This window comes from Hylobates moloch, unplaced genomic scaffold, assembly GCF_009828535.3.
Source record: "Hylobates moloch isolate HMO894 unplaced genomic scaffold, HMol_V3 SCAFFOLD_8, whole genome shotgun sequence".
Classification (NCBI taxonomy): Eukaryota; Metazoa; Chordata; class Mammalia; order Primates; family Hylobatidae; genus Hylobates; species Hylobates moloch.
The window spans coordinates 44,552,578-44,573,235 of NW_026652283.1; the positions used below are offsets into that span (position 1 = coordinate 44,552,578).

Sequence of the window (20,658 nt, forward strand, 5' to 3'; positions counted from 1 at the left end):
ACTGTATATGACACTGTATATGTGTGACACTGTATATGACACTATATTTATGTGGAGACTGTGTGTGAGACACTATGTATATGTGTGAGACTGTGTGAGAGACACTGTGAGACACCAAGACAGTATATGTATGAGACACCCTGTGTGTGTGACACAGCGTGTGACTGAGAGATGTGTGTGAGGCACTGAGGCTGTGAGAGACACTGTGTGTGTGAGAGACAGACTGTGTGGGTATGAGGCTGTGTGAGAGTCAGTGTGTGTGATACTGTGTGTGTATCACCGTGCGTGTGTGAGAGAGGGAGGGAGAGAGAGGGAGGCAGGTCAGAGGGAGTCAGGCGTCCTTGGTGAGAGTGGCAGCAGCCTGCCTGGAGGGACCCTGGGATGCCATTTCAGCACCTGAGGGGTAGCCTGCCTGGGTGAGTCTCCAGTCCACTGTGACTCAGTCATTGTGCCTGTGATCCCCACCCTCCATCTGCTTGCTTCCCCCCCATTTGTCTTCCCCAGCCCCCTCCGCCCCTCCCCAGAAGGTGATGTGTGTGAGCATGGGCTCCACCACGGTCCGGGTAAGTTGGGTCCCGCCGCCTGCCGACAGCCGCAACGGCGTTATCACCCAGTACTCCGTGGCCTACGAGGCGGTGGACGGCGAGGACCGCGGGCGGCATGTGGTGGATGGCATCAGCCGCGAGCACTCCAGCTGGGACCTGGTGGGCCTGGAGAAGTGGACGGAGTACCGGGTGTGGGTGCGGGCACACACAGACGTGGGCCCCGGCCCTGAGAGCAGCCCGGTGCTGGTGCGCACCGATGAGGACGGTAGGCAGTGCCACCGGGACGGGAGGGGAGGCGTTCTGCCTCAGACACCACCCACCAAGCTCCCCAGGGCCTTCCTTTCCCGAACACAGGCCCAGGTCGACTCATCTTTCTGGTTCAGGCGTAATGGCCTAAAGTGGAGGGATGTCACTTATGGGATAACTGAGGCCCAAATCCCAGCCTTTGGGGCTGTCTCCAAAGCAGCTGAAGCCTTCACAGGCTAAGATGGGAGAAGCAGCCCTGTCTAAGATTTGAAAGGTCAAGATTGGGAAGATTGGTGTAAAAGGTACTCAAAGTAGAATCAGCAAGACTCCACGTTGGCTGGACATTGGCATGATTTGGGGCCTAGGAGGAGTCAGGACAGGTTGTGCTGACTGGGGGTGGTCAAAGACCGGGTGCCCCACCTCCACCTGTTCCCCCGTGTCGACCCTCCCCACCAAGTGAGAGGCCTGGGCCAGAGGGGTGGGCAGGGCCAGTCCTGGGCTCTTACCCGTAGTGGGCAGAGGGAGCCTTCCATGTGCCTCACCAGGGACAGATGATCTAAGGAAACTATATCAGGGCCTTTCCTGGGGGAGTGGGGTACTGAGGCAGGACCCTCGAGTTTGCTGTGCCCGCCTGAGCCAGGGTCGATACCTCCAGGCCTGACTTCTTTCTCTACCTGACCCCCAGTGCCCAGCGGGCCTCCGCGGAAGGTGGAGGTAGAGCCGCTGAACTCCACTGCGGTGCATGTCTACTGGAAGCTGCCTGTCCCCAGCAAGCAGCATGGCCAGATCCGCGGCTACCAGGTCACCTATGTGCGGCTGGAGAACGGCGAGCCCCGTGGACTCCCCATCATCCAAGACGTCATGCTAGCCGAGGCCCAGGTGCAGCATTGGGTGGTGGTGGGGTGGCAGGGTGAGCACAGACCAGTATGCACAAGCTCCCTTTTGGGGCCCAGATATGTCCCTCTTCCCCTGTCTGCCCTCAGCAGTGCTGTGACTGCTTTTCCTTGGTTGTGAGACCCAAGATGCTTTGCAGCATCAGGGGTTAGGCTGGGGTTTTTTGGGTGTGGGTTTTTTGTTTGTTTGTTTTGAGATGGAGCTTCATTCTTGTCGCCTAGGCTGGAGTGCCTCCTGGGTTCAAGCAATTCTCCTTCCTCAGGCTCCCGAGTAGCTGGGATTACAGGCGTCTGCCACCGCGCCTAGCTAATTTTTGTATTTTTAGTAGAGACAGGGTTTCACCATGTTGGCCAGGCTGGTCTCGAACTCCTGACCTCAGGTGATCCACCTGCCTCAGTCTCCCAGAGTGCTGAGATTACAGGTGTGAGCCACCGTGCCTCACCAGGTCGGGGTTTTGAGATGTGCCTTCCCCCTAGACAGTGCTGTGCTGGCATCCACTCCTCCCACAGAAAGGGTAGAGAGAGTGCTCCAGGGCTGTCTTCCCCCACTGACAGCCATGAGTCCGTGGCTGTTGCAGAGCTCTGTGAGTAACCAAGTAGAGTGTTGCCCTGCTCCTGGCCCTGCAGGGAACAGTTCAGCCCTGATGTTCACCCTCAAGAGCTAGGCCTGCTGGCCAGCCTCACACCTCCCTCTGTGCACGTCTGTCTTCCTGGGAAGATGGTCCTGCCCTTGAGCTTGGGGTGAGGTCCCTGGGGTATTCTGAACACTGGTTGCTATTCAGATGAAGAACTTGGAATGCTGGGAGGTTATGAGAGTGGTATGGAATAATTCAGCAAGTAGGTGGCTGCGCTTGGATAAGAAGCCATGTCTGTGGACCCCTAGGAAAGGGCCGCAGTTGCTGTCATGAGCCCCGTCCCGAAAGACCCTACTGGAGAGTCACAACACCTGGTGTGGTGCTCTCAAGGTCTCCCCATCCAGGAACAGGGCCTCCCCATCGAGCCTCACCCCTGCCTGGGTGGAGAGCAGGGGTGCATGTACCACTCAGTGCTGTACACACTGTGCAGAGGGGTGGGGTCACCCACACAGACAGGAGCCTCACCCCTCCGGCTGGGTTCAGCCATATGAAGCAAAATTCTTTCTGCCCAGAGGGTGCTCTCTTCCCCCTGTCAGCCTGCCTAGTGCTAAGGCATCCGGGGTGGAGGAGGCGGGCATGTGCACCCACCTGCATTCCTGGGGCAGGTTGAGGGCTCCTCGTGGAGCCTCAGTGAACACACCCACCCAGAAACATCCCAGGAATGGGTTCCCCCAGCCCCTCCTCTCTGAGGGGGCCAGTGGCCACAGCTGCGGCCAGTGGGGTTCCAGAGAAGCCACTTCAAGTGCCCCCTTCTGGTCCCAAGAGGTTCGGAAGGGAGCTGGGCCAGAGGCTCAGGGACGCTGCCCATTTAGTCTCACACATCCCATCATGGGGGGTAACTCGAGTCTGGGCTCCCGGAGGACACAGAAGATGGAGGCCTGCTCCATAGCCCTCTCTGGACTGGGTCATTCTGTTTCTCGCCAGTGGGAGAGCAGTGGGGCCTGGTCCCGAGCCTGGCCACAGGGCCCAGCTGTCCCTGCGCTTCTGTCAAGGGCACCACATTCTGTCCTTCACGCAGCAGCACCATCTGCTCAGCTCAGGGCCCCCATCAGGCCTGAAAGAACTATGTGGTGCGTGTTCCCACCCCCCACCCCAGAAGTGTGGAGCCAGACCTGTCTCCTTTTATGTCTGATTCCATCTCCCTGCCTCCCTTTATCCCCTCTTATGGCCTTCATTTCTCTCTCCTTCTTGGAGTCTCTGTTTTTGTCTTGCTCATTCTCTTCTCTCTCCTCCCTCCTTCCCTCCTCCCCCTGCCATTCCTCTGACCCCTTCCCTTCATCTCCATCTGGTTTCATCCTCTGTCCTTCCCTTCTTTCTTGCTCTGCCTCTAGCGCAGGACAGGGTCCATGTGATGTGAGAACCTCCACGCCAGGGCTTGGTTGGGACAGCCCAGGTCTCCCCCCAGGCAAGGAGACTGGAACGGAGGTGGGCCCAGCCACATCCTATAAAGTGGCCGTGCACTAAGGACCTGTCCAGAGTCTCCTCCTATTCTGTTCCATGCTTCTTGCAAGGACTTTCCAACAGAGTGTCCCAGGACAGGAGGAACTTAGGCCACCCAGCATGGAGGCGAGTGGACAGAGGCCAGACCAGCACTGTGGGGGTGCTTGGGCTGGAGGACCCCAGGTACCTCCGGCTTGGAGACATCCTGGACCATCTCCCTGTGATGTTTCATGGGGCCTGAGAATGGAAACCTCACAGTCCCTCCACCTGTCCATCTAGAATATCTACATGCACCAAAGGCCCGCAACACTGCCAGCCCCGAAACATTCCCTCCTACCTTAATTCTCAGACACCCCGAGGAAGGAACAGGGGTATAGGTGGTTTCCCGTGCCTGTGGGCTACAGCCCAGGCTCTGAGCTTGGCACTCACAGCCTTCATAGTCTTGCTGACTAGCTTGCCCATGGGCCCACCCTGGCCATGTGCCCTGTTCACCCCCAACTCTTACTGTTTTGGGACGCTTCTCATGCCTGGGGTGATTGTATAATGTATCATCACATCTGGGATGCTTTGGTGGGTGGAAGGAGACACTGAATAGTCATTCCATGGCAACAAGCACAGGCCAGGACCGTCCGAGGCAAACCAGGGCATCGGAGCACCCCATTCATCCCTCAGTGTCTTCTTTCCCGTCGGCCTGAGCTGTTGAACCCACCCTCCTCGTCTGGCAGCCTCTCCCTCCCAGCAAGCCTAAAATTGTCAGAGCATCTGTAGCTGCTTTGTGTTCTTAGGGCCCTCTGTCAGCGGGTCCTCTCCCTGCAGGCTGCCTGCCCTCCCAGTCTCCATACCCTCCTCGGCCCTGGCACACACAGTTGGTGCTCAGTGAGGCAGGGATTCAAATCTTTGAACCGGGAGTTGTCCTGGGGTGCTACCCCCATGGGTACTTCGAGGCCCAGAAGCCCTCCCTCTGTCCTCCCTGGGCCAGGTCCCTTCCAGGCCAGGCCCCCTCCAGGTCAGAGTCCTTCACCATCCTGTCTCCCTTTCTTTCCCTCTCCCGCGGTCAGTGGCGGCCAGAGGAGTCCGAGGACTATGTAAGTAACAGGTGTGCGAACGCGGACAAGACATGGGTCAAGCTGGGCTCGTGGGACACTCCTCCCCTCCCTCGTTTCCTGCCAGCCTGCGCTGCCAAGATCCACAGGGCTCCAGTCACATCCGGAGAAAATTGCGTTTAGACACGAGCACTGAGCTGAGCAGCGATTGGCATTTCCTCTAATCCTTACTTCTTGCCTGTCGAGCAGCAATTTGAGGCCAGTGTTCATGATCGACCAGGGCCCGGCCCCTGCCCCGGCCAGACAGGGATGGAGTTAAATCCGATCCTAATCATTAGGCCTTATTGATCCCTGGAGTGAAAAATCACCTGCTTTAGGGCCGAGGCTGGGAGGGCGGTCTGGAGAGTCGGATTCTGGCATTGGTGCATTCTGGAGCCCCAGCCCTGGGAGACCCTCCAGCTGTGGCAGGAGGGACCCGTGAGGGGGTGGTGGCAGCTGCAGGGGCCCCACTCAAGGCCAGAGCTGGAGGGATACCAGGGTTGGTGACAGCTCTGTTCCCTCTGCACGGTGGTCCCTGCCCTGCTTCCCACTCTTCTCTCTATGTGCTGTGGCTTGACCCCCCATGGTGTTTCTCCGCATGTCCAGAGGTGATGCCTTTGCTGCAGATGGTTATATGGGCAGGGTCTGCCAAGGGGGGAGGACATTGCCCTGGCTGCTGTCTCAGGCATCACTGGGAACAGATGGGGAAGCCAGTTCCCCAGGTGTGGAGGTTTTCTTACTCTCCTGGCCCCTCCCCCACCTTTCTCAAGAGGTATTGCAGGGTATAGACATTCACAGAGTTAGTGGCCTATATGGGGGCAGCAGAGTCCTGACCAGGCCCAGGTCCTATAGGATGGCACCTTAGCCCGCCCCGCCACCTTGCTCTGTGTGTGCATGCATGCAATGGTGTCCACAGGTGGCCTTACGCCTGCTTATGCAGGAGCTGTAGGCTGTGTGCGTTTGGGTGCCAAGAGCCACGCAAGGTGCTGGGTGCGTGCGAGGCTGTGCCCTGTTTATATCCTCAGCCTCCGTTCACAGCACAATGGAGTGAGGGAAACAGTCTGGCCCTTTGTTCTTGTCTGAAAGGAATAATGAGCTGTCTGCCCCAGGCGTGCGGCTCCTGGGATGGGCGGGGTCCTCCCAGGCCTGCATCTTACCTGCCTGCTTCCTCTCCAGCAGAGGCCACCATTGTACAGCCCCACCTTCCACAACCCCTGGCCTTGTGTGCCCCGGGGCTCCCTCAGGCTAGGGTCCTGAGGTCCCTGACAAGGTCTGGCCTCTCCCTGCATTCTTGTGATGGGAACGGACCCCTCCTCCTCCCTCAGGAAACCACTATCAGCGGCCTGACCCCGGAGACCACCTACTCCGTTACTGTCGCTGCCTATACCACCAAGGGGGATGGTGCCCGCAGCAAGCCCAAAATTGTTACTACAACAGGTGCAGGTGAGTGAGGGGTCAGGACAGACCTGAGGGTGGGGCAGCAGGAGGGCAGCACCAGAGCCCAGCCCGTGGTCCTTCAGTCCCAGGCCGGCCCACCATGATGATCAGCACCACGGCCATGAACACTGCGCTGCTCCAGTGGCACCCACCCAAGGAGCTGCCTGGCGAACTGCTGGGCTACCGGCTGCAGTACTGCCGGGCCGACGAGGCGCGGCCCAACACCATAGATTTCGGCAAGGATGACCAGCACTTCACAGTCACCGGCCTGCACAAGGGGACCACCTACATCTTCCGGCTTGCTGCCAAGAACCGGGCTGGCCTGGGTGAGGAGTTCGAGAAGGAGATCAGGACCCCCGAGGACCTGCCCAGCGGCTTCCCCCAAAACCTGCGTGTGACAGGACTGACCACGTCTACCACAGAACTGGCCTGGGACCCGCCAGTGCTGGCGGAGAGGAACGGGCGCATCACCAGCTACACTGTGGTGTTCCGAGACATCAACAGCCAACAGGAGCTGCAGAACGTCACGACAGACACCCGCTTTACCCTTACTGGCCTCAAGCCAGACACCACTTACGACATCAAGGTCCGCGCATGGACCAGCAAAGGCTCTGGCCCACTCAGCCCCAGCATCCAGTCCCGGACCATGCCGGTGGAGCAAGGTGTGTGCTGTGGACATGGCAGCCCTTCCCAAGCGTGGCTGCATCTGGGGGTCTCTGCTCTCCTTGAGCCACTGACTTCTGGCGACTGTGATCCACCAGCCTCTGGTGTGTGACCTCCAATCTCTCATGACCGTGACCACTAACCTCTAGTGAATGGGCACCAAAAATGTGGTGCCTGACCTCTGCTGTCCTTGACCTACTGACCTCTGCTGTATGACCTTCTGATCTCTCGTGACCTTTACTCACTGATCTCTTTTGACTGTGTCACTATTCTTGGGTGTGCAACCTCCTGATCTTTGGTGTGTGACACTAATCTCTTGGGGCCATGACCCACCGACCTCTAGTGAACATGCTCCACCGTGCTCTGTTATGTGGCCACATGCTTCTCATGACCGAAACCCACTGACCCTCTGATCACTCTGGCCTGGTGTCCATCGGCTCAAGCTTTTACACTCGCGTTTCTGGAGATTCTGACCCTGGTTGCTGTGGCATCCCCCGCCCTGTTTGGTGCTCACTGTGGAAGAGCTTGGGCTGGGAGTTCAACTGTGCCATTTGAAGCTGGCTGGGAGTGGGGCGCTTGGTACTCTGCAGCCATCCTTCAACCCCCCGTTCCCCAACCAGTGTCTCATCCTGGCCATTCACCTTCCACCCTTCCAGCCCATTCACTCCACCTCATATACCCAGCAGAGCTGACTCTCTCTTTATGCCTTTGTAGTGTTTGCCAAGAACTTCCGGGTGGCGGCTGCAATGAAGACGTCTGTGCTGCTCAGCTGGGAGGTTCCCGACTCCTATAAGTCAGCTGTGCCCTTTAAGGTGAGTAAGGGCCACGGCCAGCTGAGCCTGGCACACACACAGGCCTGCTGGGTGCTGTCTTTCCAGTCCTAACCCATGTGCATCCGGCTGTGGAGCAGGACTGTGGTTGTGTATCCGTGCACTGTGCCTTGCAGCCCGTGGTAGGGAACCTCACCCAAAGGCATTGCCCCTCCCGTCCCCCACAGATTCTGTACAACGGGCAGAGTGTGGAGGTGGACGGGCACTCGATGCGGAAGCTGATCGCAGACCTGCAGCCCAACACGGAGTACTCGTTTGTGCTGATGAACCGTGGCAGCAGCGCAGGGGGCCTGCAGCACCTGGTGTCCATCCGCACGGCCCCCGACCTCCTGCCTCACAAGCCGCTGCCCGCCTCTGCCTACATAGAGGACGGCCGCTTCGCCCTCTCCATGCCCCATGTGCAGGACCCCTCGCTTGTCAGGTGTGCACACGAGGTATCGGGGGAGGCGGGGCAGGGCTGGAGGTAACCGGCAGTGACAGTCCTGATTCCTGCCCTGCCCACCCAGGTGGTTCTACATCGTCGTGGTGCCCATTGACCGTGTGGGCGGGAGCATGCTGACGCCAAGGTGGAGCACACCCGAGGAACTGGAGCTGGACGAGGTACCTGGGGAGGGGATGGGGGGGACACTGACAGCCCCATTGCAGTGGTCGGCTGTGGCCTTCCTGCCCTGAGCACTGTGCCAGTGACTCTCGGATTCACTCCCCAAATTGAAATCTCTCTCCTGGCTGCTCTGGCTGGCAGCCCGCCCCTCACTGGAGAGAGGGACTCTGAGGAAACCGTCTGGGAGTATTGACAGAACTCCCGGAGGGCTTACGAAGAATCCCTGGGGTGGGATGTCGTGGAGATGCCTTTGCAGGTCTAGAGAATGCCAAGCCCTGTAGACACTGCAGAGCCTCGCAGATCTAGAAGCCATGGAGGGCTTAGTGAGCCTTATAGCCAGGAGTCCCTGGAAGTTTGAAATCCTTCAGTCCTTTCTCATAGCCAGTGTGGCAACAACCTGGTGAGGGTGGGGAGGGTGGGGCAGCTTACTCACAGGGCTGCTTCCCATGGGCTGGTGGGGAGGAGTGGCTTCGCGGTGTCTGTTACTCTGTAGGGGCAGTGGGTTGGGCAGGTGTGGGCTCTTACACGGAAGGTGAGCCTTGATCTCGACCCAGGGAGCTGACATCCCAGGCCATAGCCCCAGGGCCGGCCAGCATGCTCCAAGGCCCCGCATGACCCCCGTGCTCCGCTCTGCCAGCTTCTAGAAGCCATCGAGCAAGGTGGAGAGGAGCAGCGGCGGCGGCGGCGGCAGGCAGAGCGTCTGAAGCCGTATGTGGCTGCTCAACTGGATGTGCTCCCCGAGACCTTCACCTTGGGGGACAAGAAGAACTACCGGGGCTTCTACAACCGGCCCCTGTCTCCGGATCTGAGCTACCAGTGCTTTGTGCTTGCCTCCTTGAAGGAACCCATGGACCAGGTCTGCCTGAGCCGGCTTGGCTTTCAGCACCCTGATCCCCTGGGCCTGGCCTGAGACGACGCCAGTCTCAAACACCACAGGACCCCAGGTCTTTATCAGTTTGGGGGCTTCGAGATCCTGGGGCAGCACTAAAGACCCAAGATCTGTCCCAGGGATCCTAAGACACGGCCCTGGGACCCAGAGGCCAGACCTAATGTGGCTCCAGGGACCCAGTCCTGCCAAGTCCACCTTGTAGGGTCTGGGAGACCAGGCCCAGGGTAACCCAGACCCAGAGCCCTTTCTCCAGGATTGATAGGCAGAGGGTGGGGGGTTCTCACGCTGAGCTCACAGCCTGCTTTTCTCCACTGGGCCACAGAAGCGCTATGCCTCCAGCCCCTACTCGGATGAGATCGTGGTCCAGGTGACACCAGCCCAGCAGCAGGAGGAGCCGGAGATGCTGTGGGTGACGGGTCCCGTGCTGGCAGTCATCCTCATCATCCTCATTGTCATCGCCATCCTCTTGTTCAAAAGGTGAGCACTGCCCTCAGAGCTCCGGGAACGGCCACCTGCCCCTCGCCTTTCAGGCCTTCTCCGGGTGTGGTGCCTGTGGAGGGTGTGCAGCCTTGCATCCTGGACCCTGGGCCTCAGGCTCAGCAGGAAGGCAGGAAGGCAGGAAGGGCAGGAGCAGTGTGTGTGCCTACCTGTGTCTGCAGGCCTGCATCTGTCAGGTGAGGGAGCCTCTGCGGCAGCCTGGGCGTGAGGAACTAAAGCCTCAGAGGGTTGTCTCATGTGCATCCCTGGCACGTCTGTCTGTCTCTGTGTTTCTGTGGATAAGAGTGTGTCCGTCTCCTCTTCAGTTTTAAGACACCGCCATCTCCTGAGCTCCTACCTCTAGTCCTTTCCTTCTGCCACCATTCCTGGATGATTCCCCAGCTCTACTCTCCTGCTTAGGCCTAGAGAGGTCGAGCTGGAGGCCCACAGGCCGTGGATACTCACTAACAGACATGACTGATGGCCTGCTGTGCCCGTGCCATCCACAGCGGCCTCAGCCTCAGTGTGTCTTTCCCACTCAGTTCCCTATCGGCAGTGGCAACCACCTGCCCTAGGACTCTCCCTTCCTATCGTGCACCTTCCAGCCTGAAAGGGATTTCCAAAGATTTAACTTTGTCACTCTTACTTTAAAACCTTCTGATGGCTCCCCACGTAAAGCCCAGCCTCTTTAGCCTGACAGCCAAACACCTGGCTAATCTGACCCCTGCCACACTCCTGACATTGCGACACTGAACTCATTCAGTGTTCAGGCCCACACAGGGTGTGCCCTCTGCGGATCTCCCTCCCCCTGCCCACCTGGCAACAGCAATCTCATCGTTCAGGCCTCAAGTCCGTGCCCTGGTGCTTGCAAGGCCTTGCCTGGCCCCTACCCCTTCCTTACACAGCCCCACATCTGTCCCCTGTGATGCTCCACTGCAAACGCAGCTGGGCCTGCGTGTGCCAAGCCTTCAGCCCCCAGCACTGGGCTGAGCCCACAGGTGTGTCAGTGAGCACCTGGCAGATGAAGATATGCTAGTGTGTGTGTGTCTGAGCACATCTCTGCACCATGCAGGAGTGCCTGTATCCTGTGCCTCTACCCTGGACCCACTGCTCCTTCCTAAAGAGTCCACTCCTTCCTCCCAGGGTGGATGGACCTGTGGGCGGGTCCCTGAGGAGTGTCCCGCAGACACACTCATCCTTCCCACTTCCACCTGCATTCTGGGTCTGTCCAGAGAAGTAGACCCCTCCCTGTGAATGTCACGTGGGTGTCATATAAGGGGTCTGCAGGGTCCCCATGTCATTAGAAGGCTGAGTGCTTGGTGGAAACTGTGACCGTTCCTTTCTTCTGTCCTTGCTTGTCTTTCGGGACCTAGTAAACAAGAAAGGTAGGAGTTGTTCCTTCTCTCTTCACACACCTCCCCCTCTACTTCTAATCCCTGGGCCAGCAGGGAGGGATGACGCTTTGACCAGAAGCCCCCTGGCCTATGGCTTTAAGCAGCAAACTGTCCAGTCAGCTCAGCAGGCGCCCCGGTTCAGGACTGAGTCCTCATTGGTGTGAGGAGGCAGGTTCTGTCTCACTCTTGCCAGTTCAACTCTGCAGAAGATGCTCCTTCTCTGGGGCACATGCATAATACAGACTGCATTGCTTTCCCTGAGCGTACAGAGCTCACCAGAACCGTCACCTGGCTCCCAGTTCTCTGAGAAGTTGCCTAAGTGCTGCGAGAGACAGTCTCGCACAGAGCAAAGAGCAGTCACTGTGCGGAACAGCAGAGAGGCGTGTCCTGGTACCCACCTGAGCACACTCACTGAAATTCTTTTTCCCCAAGCACATGCTTCTGCAGACCACAAGTAGCCTCTGGCTACTTGTTGGCAGCTGAACCCTATGGTCTGTCTCTGACCCTGTCCTTGTAGATGGGAAAACTGAGGCCAGTGAGAGAGGACTCTGCCCAGCTGGGGTGACGCCTTTCCCGTCCCTCCCCTGCTGCCCTGGGCATTTATCCTGATATTCTGAGGGCCAAAAAGCTGGGGCCCTGTCTCCTGTGCTGTTTGTGTATTTTATGTGTCATTTGCATGTTTATTCCTGGTGGTTCCTGCTACTCAGCTGGGTGGCCTTGGAGATAGCAGCCACTGTCCCACAGTGACCTGCCTTCTATCCAAAGGAGCCGCCCGCCCCTGCAACCCCTTCCTCCCTGCTGCACTGCCCCTCTGCTCACGCCACACTCCTGCTCTCCCTACCCCTTCCCTGCCCTGTGTTCTCTCATGTCAAGGCTGTTCTGGCCCTGGCTCCTCCGCGCTCAGAGATCCTGGGAAGAGGTGGGGCAGTAGGAGGACACAGCCGTGCACATGGGGGCTCCTTGGCAGCCAGCCATGCCATGTGTCACTGTCTCAGCCTGGACCTCAGGTTCTCACCAGCCTCCCTTCTGTCTCTCTAGGAAAAGGACCCACTCCCCGTCCTCTAAGGATGAGCAGTCGATCGGACTGAAGGACTCCTTGCTGGCCCACTCCTCTGACCCTGTGGAGATGCGGAGGCTCAACTACCAGACCCCAGGTAGGGCACTCCCATGGCCTGTGTGCCCCCAGCCCAGACGTAGCAGGCCTGTGGGTCTCTTCTGCAGGTCTCAGGGTCGCCACTGAAGTTCCTGGGCCGCATGCACTTGTTCCTGCTCCTTTTCTTACTTTCTGTCCTTCTCCCTGTGCTCATCCACTTTGGTTGGAATGACTGAGGAGCCCCCATATCCTGCAGCTGGACAGGTGCCCCAGGCCAGGACCCTCTCAGGTGGCAAAGCCACTTAGCCACTCCCTTGTCTTCAGTCAAGGCCTCTGAATATGGGCTAAGGACCTCCCAGAGCCCACATCTCTGCCGCAGGGTGGCCAGTGTCTGGCCTGCGCTCTGGCCCCTCCCCATGAAAGAGGGGCATGTTAGCAGTGGGAGATGCCTGACCAGACACTCGTGGGGAGATGAAGTGCCTGCACCTGAGCCATCCTGGAGGCTGACCCCAGGTTTACCATACCACGTACCTGCCCGTTCTCCTAGCCGCTCTCGCGGGGCTGTCCAGCTGTTCCTTCTCCCTGAAATGTTACTCTTCCCAACACCCAGCAGACACAGCTGAGACCTCTCCCCTTCCCCACACCCCCACAGGGTTAGGTGTCTTCTTGGCTCCAGGAACCTCCCTCCTTCTGAATCCTTTTGACGCCTCTCACAGTGAGCTGGGATTACCTCAGTGACAGTCGCTGAGCTCTGTGGTGCCAGGAACTGTGTCTTGTCATCCCCCATCCCTTGTATTCAGCGCACGATGGGTTCTTGTTGAATGCCTGTGAAATGAACACACACACAAATGAAGGAATGAGTGAACTAATGCATACACACAGGGTTTGTGTATGTATGAGCTGGTCATTACTGCATATCAAATTACCCCAAAACTTAGTGGCTTAAAACAACAATAATTGTGTATTATCTGTCACGGTTTTTGTGAGGCAGGAATTCAGACAGGGGCACAGCAGGAACAGCTTGTCTTTATTCCACAAAGTCTGGGCCCTCAGCCGGAAGACTTGAAGGCTGGGAGCTACAGTCATTTAAAGCAGGGGTTGGCAGACTATGGCCCATGGCCAAGTACAGCCCACCACCTGTTTTTGTAAATAAATTTTTACTGGTCGGGCACGGTGGCTCATGCCTGTGATCCCAGCACTTTGGGAGGCTGAGCCGGGTGGATCACCTGAGGTCAGGAGTTCGAGACCAGCTAGTGAAAGCCCATCTCTACTAAAAATACAAAAATTAGCCAGGTGTGTGGTGCCTGTCATCCCAGCTACTCAGGAGGCTGAGGCAGGAGAATCACTTGAACCCAGGAGGTAGAGGTTGCGTGAGCCAAGATCGCACCATTGCGCTCCAGCCTGGGCGACAAGAGCAAAACCCCGTCTCAAAAATAAATAAGTAAATAAAATTTTACTGTAACAGCCACACCCATTTATTTATATGCTACCTACCTATGGTTGCTTTTGCACTATGAAGGCACCATTAAATAGATGCAGTAGATACCAGATGTCCACAAAGCCTAAACTATTTACGCTCTGGCCTGTTATGGATTCCAAGTTTGCCAACCCCTGGACTCTAAAGCCTCTTTCATCCATGTAACTGGTGGTTGATGAGCCAGCTCTGAGCCTTGCTGTGGCTGTCAGCCTGGGACACCCAACACGAGGCCTCTTTAGGTGGCCTGGGCTTCCTCACAACATGGTGACTGAGTTTCATGAGCATATGTCTGGAGAGTGTGCCAGGCAGACCTAGCAGGCTATTGCAACCCAGCATGATTAGATCTCTGAAGAATCAAGCACCAGGATGCTGGGACCTGAGTGCAGAGAAGCCTCTTTGGGGATGGGATGCTGAGCCATGTGGTTATTGGTCTGGAAAAGAAGGGTGGGAGAGAGCTCCTCAGTGGAAGCTTGTGCAGAAGCTTGGGCAGACTGCATGTGCATCAAATTATGAGCACCTGAGGGGATCTGCAGCATGAGAGTTAGGGGCTGGGGAAATACTGAGCCAAGAGAAGACTGGAGGACTAGGCAGAGGTCCAGTCAAAAGGACCTTGAATGTCAGGCTAAGGGGCTTAGACTTTTTCTTGAGGATGCCAGGGAGGTATTAAAGGTTTTCAGCAGGGGAGCCAGATGGTCAGAGCCATGCTTTAGAAATGTCACTCTGGCTCCTTGAGGAGACTGGATTAGAGAGGAGAAATTGAGGCAGGAAGACCATTTAAAAGGCCACCAACCAAGTGAAAGGTGGCAGTGGGAACAGAGGGGACAGACTTGGGAAACGTGAAGGAGGTGAGGACAGCAGAGTCTGGGCTTAAGTCCACGTGGGGAGGGGTAAGGGTGGCTCTGCAGTTGCTGGCTGAATGAGCAGGGGGTAGGGGTGTCCTGGGGCCGGTGGGTCTGTGGGTCTGAGGACTTCTGAGCTGACATCAGGGCTGAAGCCCTGTGGGAGGGGCCAAGGAGCATGTAGTAGTCAAAGCCTAAGAATAGATGGGCTCTCCCAGGGTGAGGGCTGGAAGGAGACCGGGACCAAAAAGGAGCCCAGGGCAGGGAAGGTGGTGCAGCGTTAAGGAAAGATGGATGGAGAGCAGCTAGGGAGATTGAGAAGGAGCAGCCACAGCCAGAGAGCAGGAGTGCAGTGTCCCTGATGCCAGGGTCGGGGGAGTTGTGCAAGGGACGAGACGACTTAATGAGGTAGGGCAGGGGACACTCACCCAGTGGGAGGACCGTTGGCTTTGGCAGATGGGGCTTTGAAGAGACGGTGGTGGCCACGTCCTGTGGGCAGAAGTGTTTCAGTGAGCAGCGTGGCAAGTGGGGGCTGAGAAAGTGGAGAAACCCCTTTCAAAGATTCTGGGAAGGAGGCAATGAGCAGGGCACAGTGGGAGAGGAGAGGGTGTGGAATCTGAGAAGGAGGGCTCTTTTTTCCAACATGGAAATCATCTGAAAATTGCCAAGGCCAAATTTTGGTACCAAAAGGGGCAGGGCTGGTTTGGATTTATTTAATCATATTTAGTCATATTTGGACTTATTTAGTCATAGAGTCCCCCGAGGCTGCCGAGGCCGCCAGGGTTTAGAAGTGCTCGCCTTTGGGATGGGACACCCCGCCTGTATTAACTGGGAGACAGAAGGAGCCTCGACGGAACTTGTCCGCAGCCCCAGCCCCTCACCGCCCCATCCTCTTCTCCGCCAGTCCCTCGCAAGCCCGCTCGGCACCTCCACTGCGTGTGACGGTGCCGTAAGCAGAAAAAGTTAACGGGCTCTCTTTTCTTGCCTCGTTGTTTTTTGTTTGTTTGTTTATTTTTTTCTCTGCAGGTTCCAGTGTCCCCAGTTGCCCGAATACCTCAAGTTAGTTTTCAAAGTTCCCGTGTTTGGGGGATACTTTGGCTTCTGTGTCTGTTTCCACTCCTTTTGTTTACCCCATCGCCTCCATCCTTCCTTGAATTCTTCTCTCCCCTTCCCTTTCTTCTCCCCCAATCCCACTGTCTCCTGACCTTTTTCCTTCCCCACCCTCCCCTCTGCCCACCTTGCTTCCTCCAGGCCTGTTTTCTCTCCCCCTGGCCCCATCTCTGTTCTGCCTCTCTGGCCTCCAGTCCCGGTCTGACACCCTTCCTTCTGCGTGCCTCTACCTCTCATCTCCTCTCCTCTGTCTCACACCCCCCTCCTGATCTCTGCTTCTCTCTCCATTGTGTCTGTACTTCGTGACCACTCCATCTACACACGTGGTGCCCGGGATGACGATGGCCGTGAGTCTCCCATGGCGACTGCCACCATTGAGGGGCAGGAGGGCTGTCCACAGGCAGGCGCAATGGATCCCAGCTCCCGTCACGTCTGCTGCCACTGACCTGGGCGTCCCACCCCTCCTGGGAGGAAGGAAGCCTCTCCTCCATCTTGAGAGACCTGTCAGGCAGGGCCTAGTGCCCCCACTCAGCACCCCACTACCAAAACAGGCTCCACGTGCTCATGGCACAACACCGCCCTCTGTCCTCTCCCACCCTCCGCCATCCCTGTCGCCGCATGTGCTGCTGTCTCCATGCCACCAGTTCCAAGTGCTCCATGGTCACACATGTTCACATGTGCACATACATGCGTTGGGGCTTTCTCTGCCACCCTGCTCAAGCCTCACACTAACGCTGCCTGTGTATGCCCTACCTCCCCCAGGTATGCGAGACCACCCACCCATCCCCATCACCGACCTGGCGGACAACATTGAACGCCTCAAAGCCAACGATGGCCTCAAGTTCTCCCAGGAGTACGAGGTGAGACGTTCCCGCCCCCTACCATGTACCTGGCCCAGGCCTACCCCAAACCAGCTCCTGTCCTGTCCTAGGTCCCAGCTGTGGTGGGTGAGGAAGCAGGGGTCCAGCTTTTTCAGGAGCACAGAGAGGAGGGTCGGCAGTAGTAAGGGTCAGCTGGGAACCAGGTGCCTCAGATGCTGGGTCTGGCCATAGCCTGGCCCAGCATCTTCTTGGGGTTACCCTTAGGAGATGATTTCAAACGGCTGTGAGTGACGCCAGGGTCTGGACACTCAGACACGTGCTCAAGTGCTCACAGGCAGACACAAGGTCACAGGCATACAGACATAGATCAGTGATAACAGCCACAGTAGCTGGCATCTATCGAGCATCCTGCAGGCCAGCACCAGGCTGGGCACTTGGCATGCACTATCTCTTTTGGTCCCCCCACAGTCTTCAGAAATGGGGACTGTTATTATCCCATCTTCCAGATGAGGAAACGGGCTCAGAGAGGGGAAGTGACTTGCCCGAGTCAAACAGCTGATGAGTAGTGGAGCCAGGATTCAAACCCAGGCCTGCCTACTGCCCTGTGCTCTGCACATGCATGTGCTCACGTATGTACTCAGGATGCCACAGCTCACAGGGGGAGTCAGGGCCTCGAGACCGGCTGCTCAGGCTGCACAAGTCCCGCTCGGAGCCCTCCACACGTTCACCTTACTCTGGACTTAACTCCTAGGAGCCTGCTGGGGGCTCAGCCTTCAAGAGTCTGAGGGTTTCCCACCCACAGATGGTGTGGGGGTGACTCTGAGCATCCCCAGGCTGCCCATCTAGGAAGGGGATTTGTTAGAGAAGGAGGTGATTTAAAGAAGAGACTCCTGGCCAGGCACAGTGGCTCATGCCTATAATCCCAGCACTATGGGAGGCCGAGGTGGGTGGATCACCTGAGGTCGAGAGTTTGGGACCAGCCTGGCCACCATGGTGAAACCACATCTCTACTATAAATACAAAAATTAGCCGGCTATGGTGGCACATTCCTGTAGTCCCAGCTACTTGGGAGGCTGAGGCAGGAGAATCGTTTGAACCCGAGAGGCGGAGGTTGCATTGAGCCAAGATCATGCCACTGCGCTCCAGCCTGGGTGACAGAGTGAGACTCCCTCTCAAAAAAAAAATAAAATAAAATAAATACTCTTAAAAAAGAGTATTTTTACTTAAAAGAGAGAGACCTCCCCCTCTTCCACCTCGTCTAAGAAGCAGCCTGTGCTTGTCTTTCTGCCTTGTCCACAGCTGTTTCCTCAGCACCTGGCACTGGCCTCAGTAGATGGTTGGTGGACAGGCAATTGAGAGGGGTTGGCTCAGCGTAACCTGTGAGTTTGTGCCCCTTCTGATGTCCACCCTCAGCTGTGTTTGGGGGATGCATCCTAGGGCTCAAAGATTGCCCTTCCAAGGGCTGTGGGCCAGGTTTCCAAAGAGGAAGCTGGGCTTGGCAGGCAAATGGATGAGTATGTCTGCGGCACAGCAACCGTGCTCCCTCTGCCTATAGGGCCCCCCTGGGGTACTGCTCCATACAAGGCTGGGCTTCGGGTCACGAAGCCTGTAAGGTGGGCTCCCTGCCTCCCATGGCCTCTACCCACACTCATTTGTACCATGTCCCACACCTGCCCTTCCTTCCAGCACAGCCCTGCTTCCCTATCTGGGCTTGTGGGGCCTCTGCTCACAGTAGTCCCCTTCCATCTTCTACCTGCTTCCCTCCTCTGATCAGAACTTTCCTTATAAGACCCTCCTCCTCCAGGAAGCCTTTGCAGGCTCCCCAAGGCTGCCGTGGGCTCTCCCTCACCTAGGACCCCATAGCTCTGTTGTCTTTTTTTTTTTTTTTTTGAGACGGAGTCTCGCTCTGTCGTCCAGGCTGGAGTGCAGTGGCACAATCTCGGCTCAGTGCAAGCTCTGCCTCCTGGGTTCATGCCATTCTCCTGCCTCAGCCTCCCGAGTAGCTGGGACTACAGGCCACCACGCCCGGCTAATTTTGTATTTTTAGTAGAGATGGGGTTTCACCATGTTAGCCAATATGGTCTCGATCTCCTGACCTCGTGATCCGCCCGCCTCAGCCTCCCAAAGTGCTGGGATTACAGGCGTGAGCCACTGCACCAGGCCTGCTCTGTTGTCTTTAACATTCTGTCAGTCATTGATCACACATTTTCCATGTGCCAGTCCTCGTGCTGGGGATATGGAGACTCATGCCCTCAGGGAACCCAGTCGTGGGGAGCACATGCAGACAGATAATCAGCATTGAATATGTGACTCTGACAGCACACCCTCGTGTTGAATAGGACCGACAGGCATGCAAAAGGTGGGCTGACAGCACCAGAGCAGCCCGAGGGGTGGGGTGTGCTGCAGGGTCTCACGGAAGCAGTGACGCGGTACTGTGGAGAGTAATGAGGCTGGGGACAACATATGGAGGACATTGCGTGCTATGCTGAAAACTTCAGATCGTATCCATCTGGAAAATGTGAAGATAATAATGGAACCTATCTCATAGGAGAATTTGAGGAGGGAATACATGCAAAGTGCTCACAGCGGTGCCAGGCACACCGCGGGTCCTCACTAACGCTTCGCTATTACCATTATTGCTCTCCGAGGTGATGAAGAGCCACAGAAGGCCTTTAAGCAGGAAATTGATATTCACATCTGCGTTTTGGAAGGATTATTCTGGCTGTGGGGCTGAGGGGGTCAGAGTGGGACAAGAGGAAAGAGGCAGGAAGAGGCTGAGCCTCAGTTGGGGTGGCCTGGCCCAGGGCAGTGGCAGCAGGTTGGAGAGAGCTGAGGGGGTGGGAGAGCACCAGAACCTGGAGACTGGCGGGGCGGGGTTGGGGGAGGCCGGAGGAATTTTGAGGTTGACTTCTAGGTTCTGGCCTGGCACCGAGGGGTGAAGGTGCCTTTCGCTAAGGTGGAGTCCCAGCAGCAGCGCCAGGTTTGAAGGGGAAGCTGATGAACTCAGCTTTGAAAGGACTGCGGTTGAAGGACCTCCCAGTGGAGGTGTCAGAGAGGCTGCTGGGTACTCAGGGAAGAGCTCTGTGCTGCTGCTGAGGTTATGGGCAGCTCCAGCATATGGTGTAAGAATCGGGAGCAAATGAGGTCACCCAGGAAAGGTTGTAGAGAGGGAAGAGGGCCTAGAAGGAACCCTGGAGGAGCTCTGTGTCCTGCCCATGGGAAGGGCAGGGGGGAGAGAGGAAACAGAGAAGGAGCAGCCAGAAAGGAAGAGAGCCAAGCAGGGAGGGATCCTGGAATACCTGAGAGGGGCCACCATCCCTTCCATCTGTCCTGGCTCATTTCATTAGGTGAGTGCAGGGCTTCGAGAGACCCTTCTCCTGCCCCTAACCCAGCTCAGACCACTCTACCAGGCAAGGGGATTTGGTACCATAGTCAGAGGAGTCCCCAGTCCATCACTTTCTGATAGGTGATGTGGCAGCCTGTGAGCTCCATGGCTGGCACCACGAGATAGAGGGCCTGGCTGTGGCCTGTGGAGTGAAGGCAGGATGCGAGCATCACCGGGAAGGCTGGGTCCCCTGCAGGAGAAGCAGGTCAACCTTGGCTCTTACCCCACCCCACCCGCTTTCTCCATTCTCTGCAGTCCATCGACCCTGGACAGCAGTTCACGTGGGAGAATTCAAACCTGGAGGTGAACAAGCCCAAGAACCGCTATGCGAATGTCATCGCCTATGACCACTCTCGAGTCATCCTTACCTCCATCGACGGTGAGCCAAAGGGGTGCCCCTCCTGTCCCCTTGCTCTCCTCCCCCTTGCTAGCTAGGGCAGCATGTCATTCTACAGAGGATGTCCACGAGTCTCAGGGGTGCACTGAGGCATGGTGGGCTGGGCTGGGGACCCCGCAGTAATGCCCTCCCACCTCTTTTCTTATCCATAGGTGTCCCCGGGAGTGACTACATCAATGCCAACTACATCGATGGCTACCGCAAGCAGAATGCCTACATCGCCACGCAGGGTCCCCTGCCCGAGACCATGGGCGATTTCTGGAGAATGGTGTGGGAACAGCGCACGGCCACTGTGGTCATGATGACACGGCTGGAGGAGAAGTCCCGGGTGAGGCTGCAGGGCCCTGCCAGGAGGCGAGTGGGAAATGCCCAGCCACAAGGTGATACAGGGCACCTTCTTCTGT

General features: G+C 57.2%; 1 protein-coding gene across 16 annotated transcripts in view; it reads left to right on the top strand.

The window, feature by feature from the left end:
• The window catches only part of PTPRF (protein tyrosine phosphatase receptor type F), a 97,588-nt gene that overhangs the window by 71,241 nt on the left and 5,689 nt on the right, over positions 1-20,658 (top strand). For 3 of the 16 annotated variants that reach the window (XM_058442371.1, XM_058442370.1, XM_058442372.1), the window contains 15 exons: positions 505-810; positions 1,477-1,670; positions 4,818-4,844; positions 6,167-6,284; positions 6,362-6,940; positions 7,656-7,753; positions 7,939-8,192; positions 8,278-8,371; positions 9,010-9,228; positions 9,584-9,738; positions 12,171-12,286; positions 15,568-15,600; positions 16,414-16,511; positions 20,113-20,236; positions 20,407-20,582. In XM_058442371.1, the coding sequence (XP_058298354.1) occupies positions 505-810; positions 1,477-1,670; positions 4,818-4,844; positions 6,167-6,284; positions 6,362-6,940; positions 7,656-7,753; positions 7,939-8,192; positions 8,278-8,371; positions 9,010-9,228; positions 9,584-9,738; positions 12,171-12,286; positions 15,568-15,600; positions 16,414-16,511; positions 20,113-20,236; positions 20,407-20,582 (2,591 nt within the window). The remainder of the gene's footprint in view (positions 1-504; positions 811-1,476; positions 1,671-4,817; positions 4,845-6,166; positions 6,285-6,361; positions 6,941-7,655; positions 7,754-7,938; positions 8,193-8,277; positions 8,372-9,009; positions 9,229-9,583; positions 9,739-12,170; positions 12,287-15,567; positions 15,601-16,413; positions 16,512-20,112; positions 20,237-20,406; positions 20,583-20,658) is intronic. The other 13 variants (XM_058442374.1, XM_032160492.2, XM_058442378.1 and 10 more) reach the window with 9 other exon arrangements.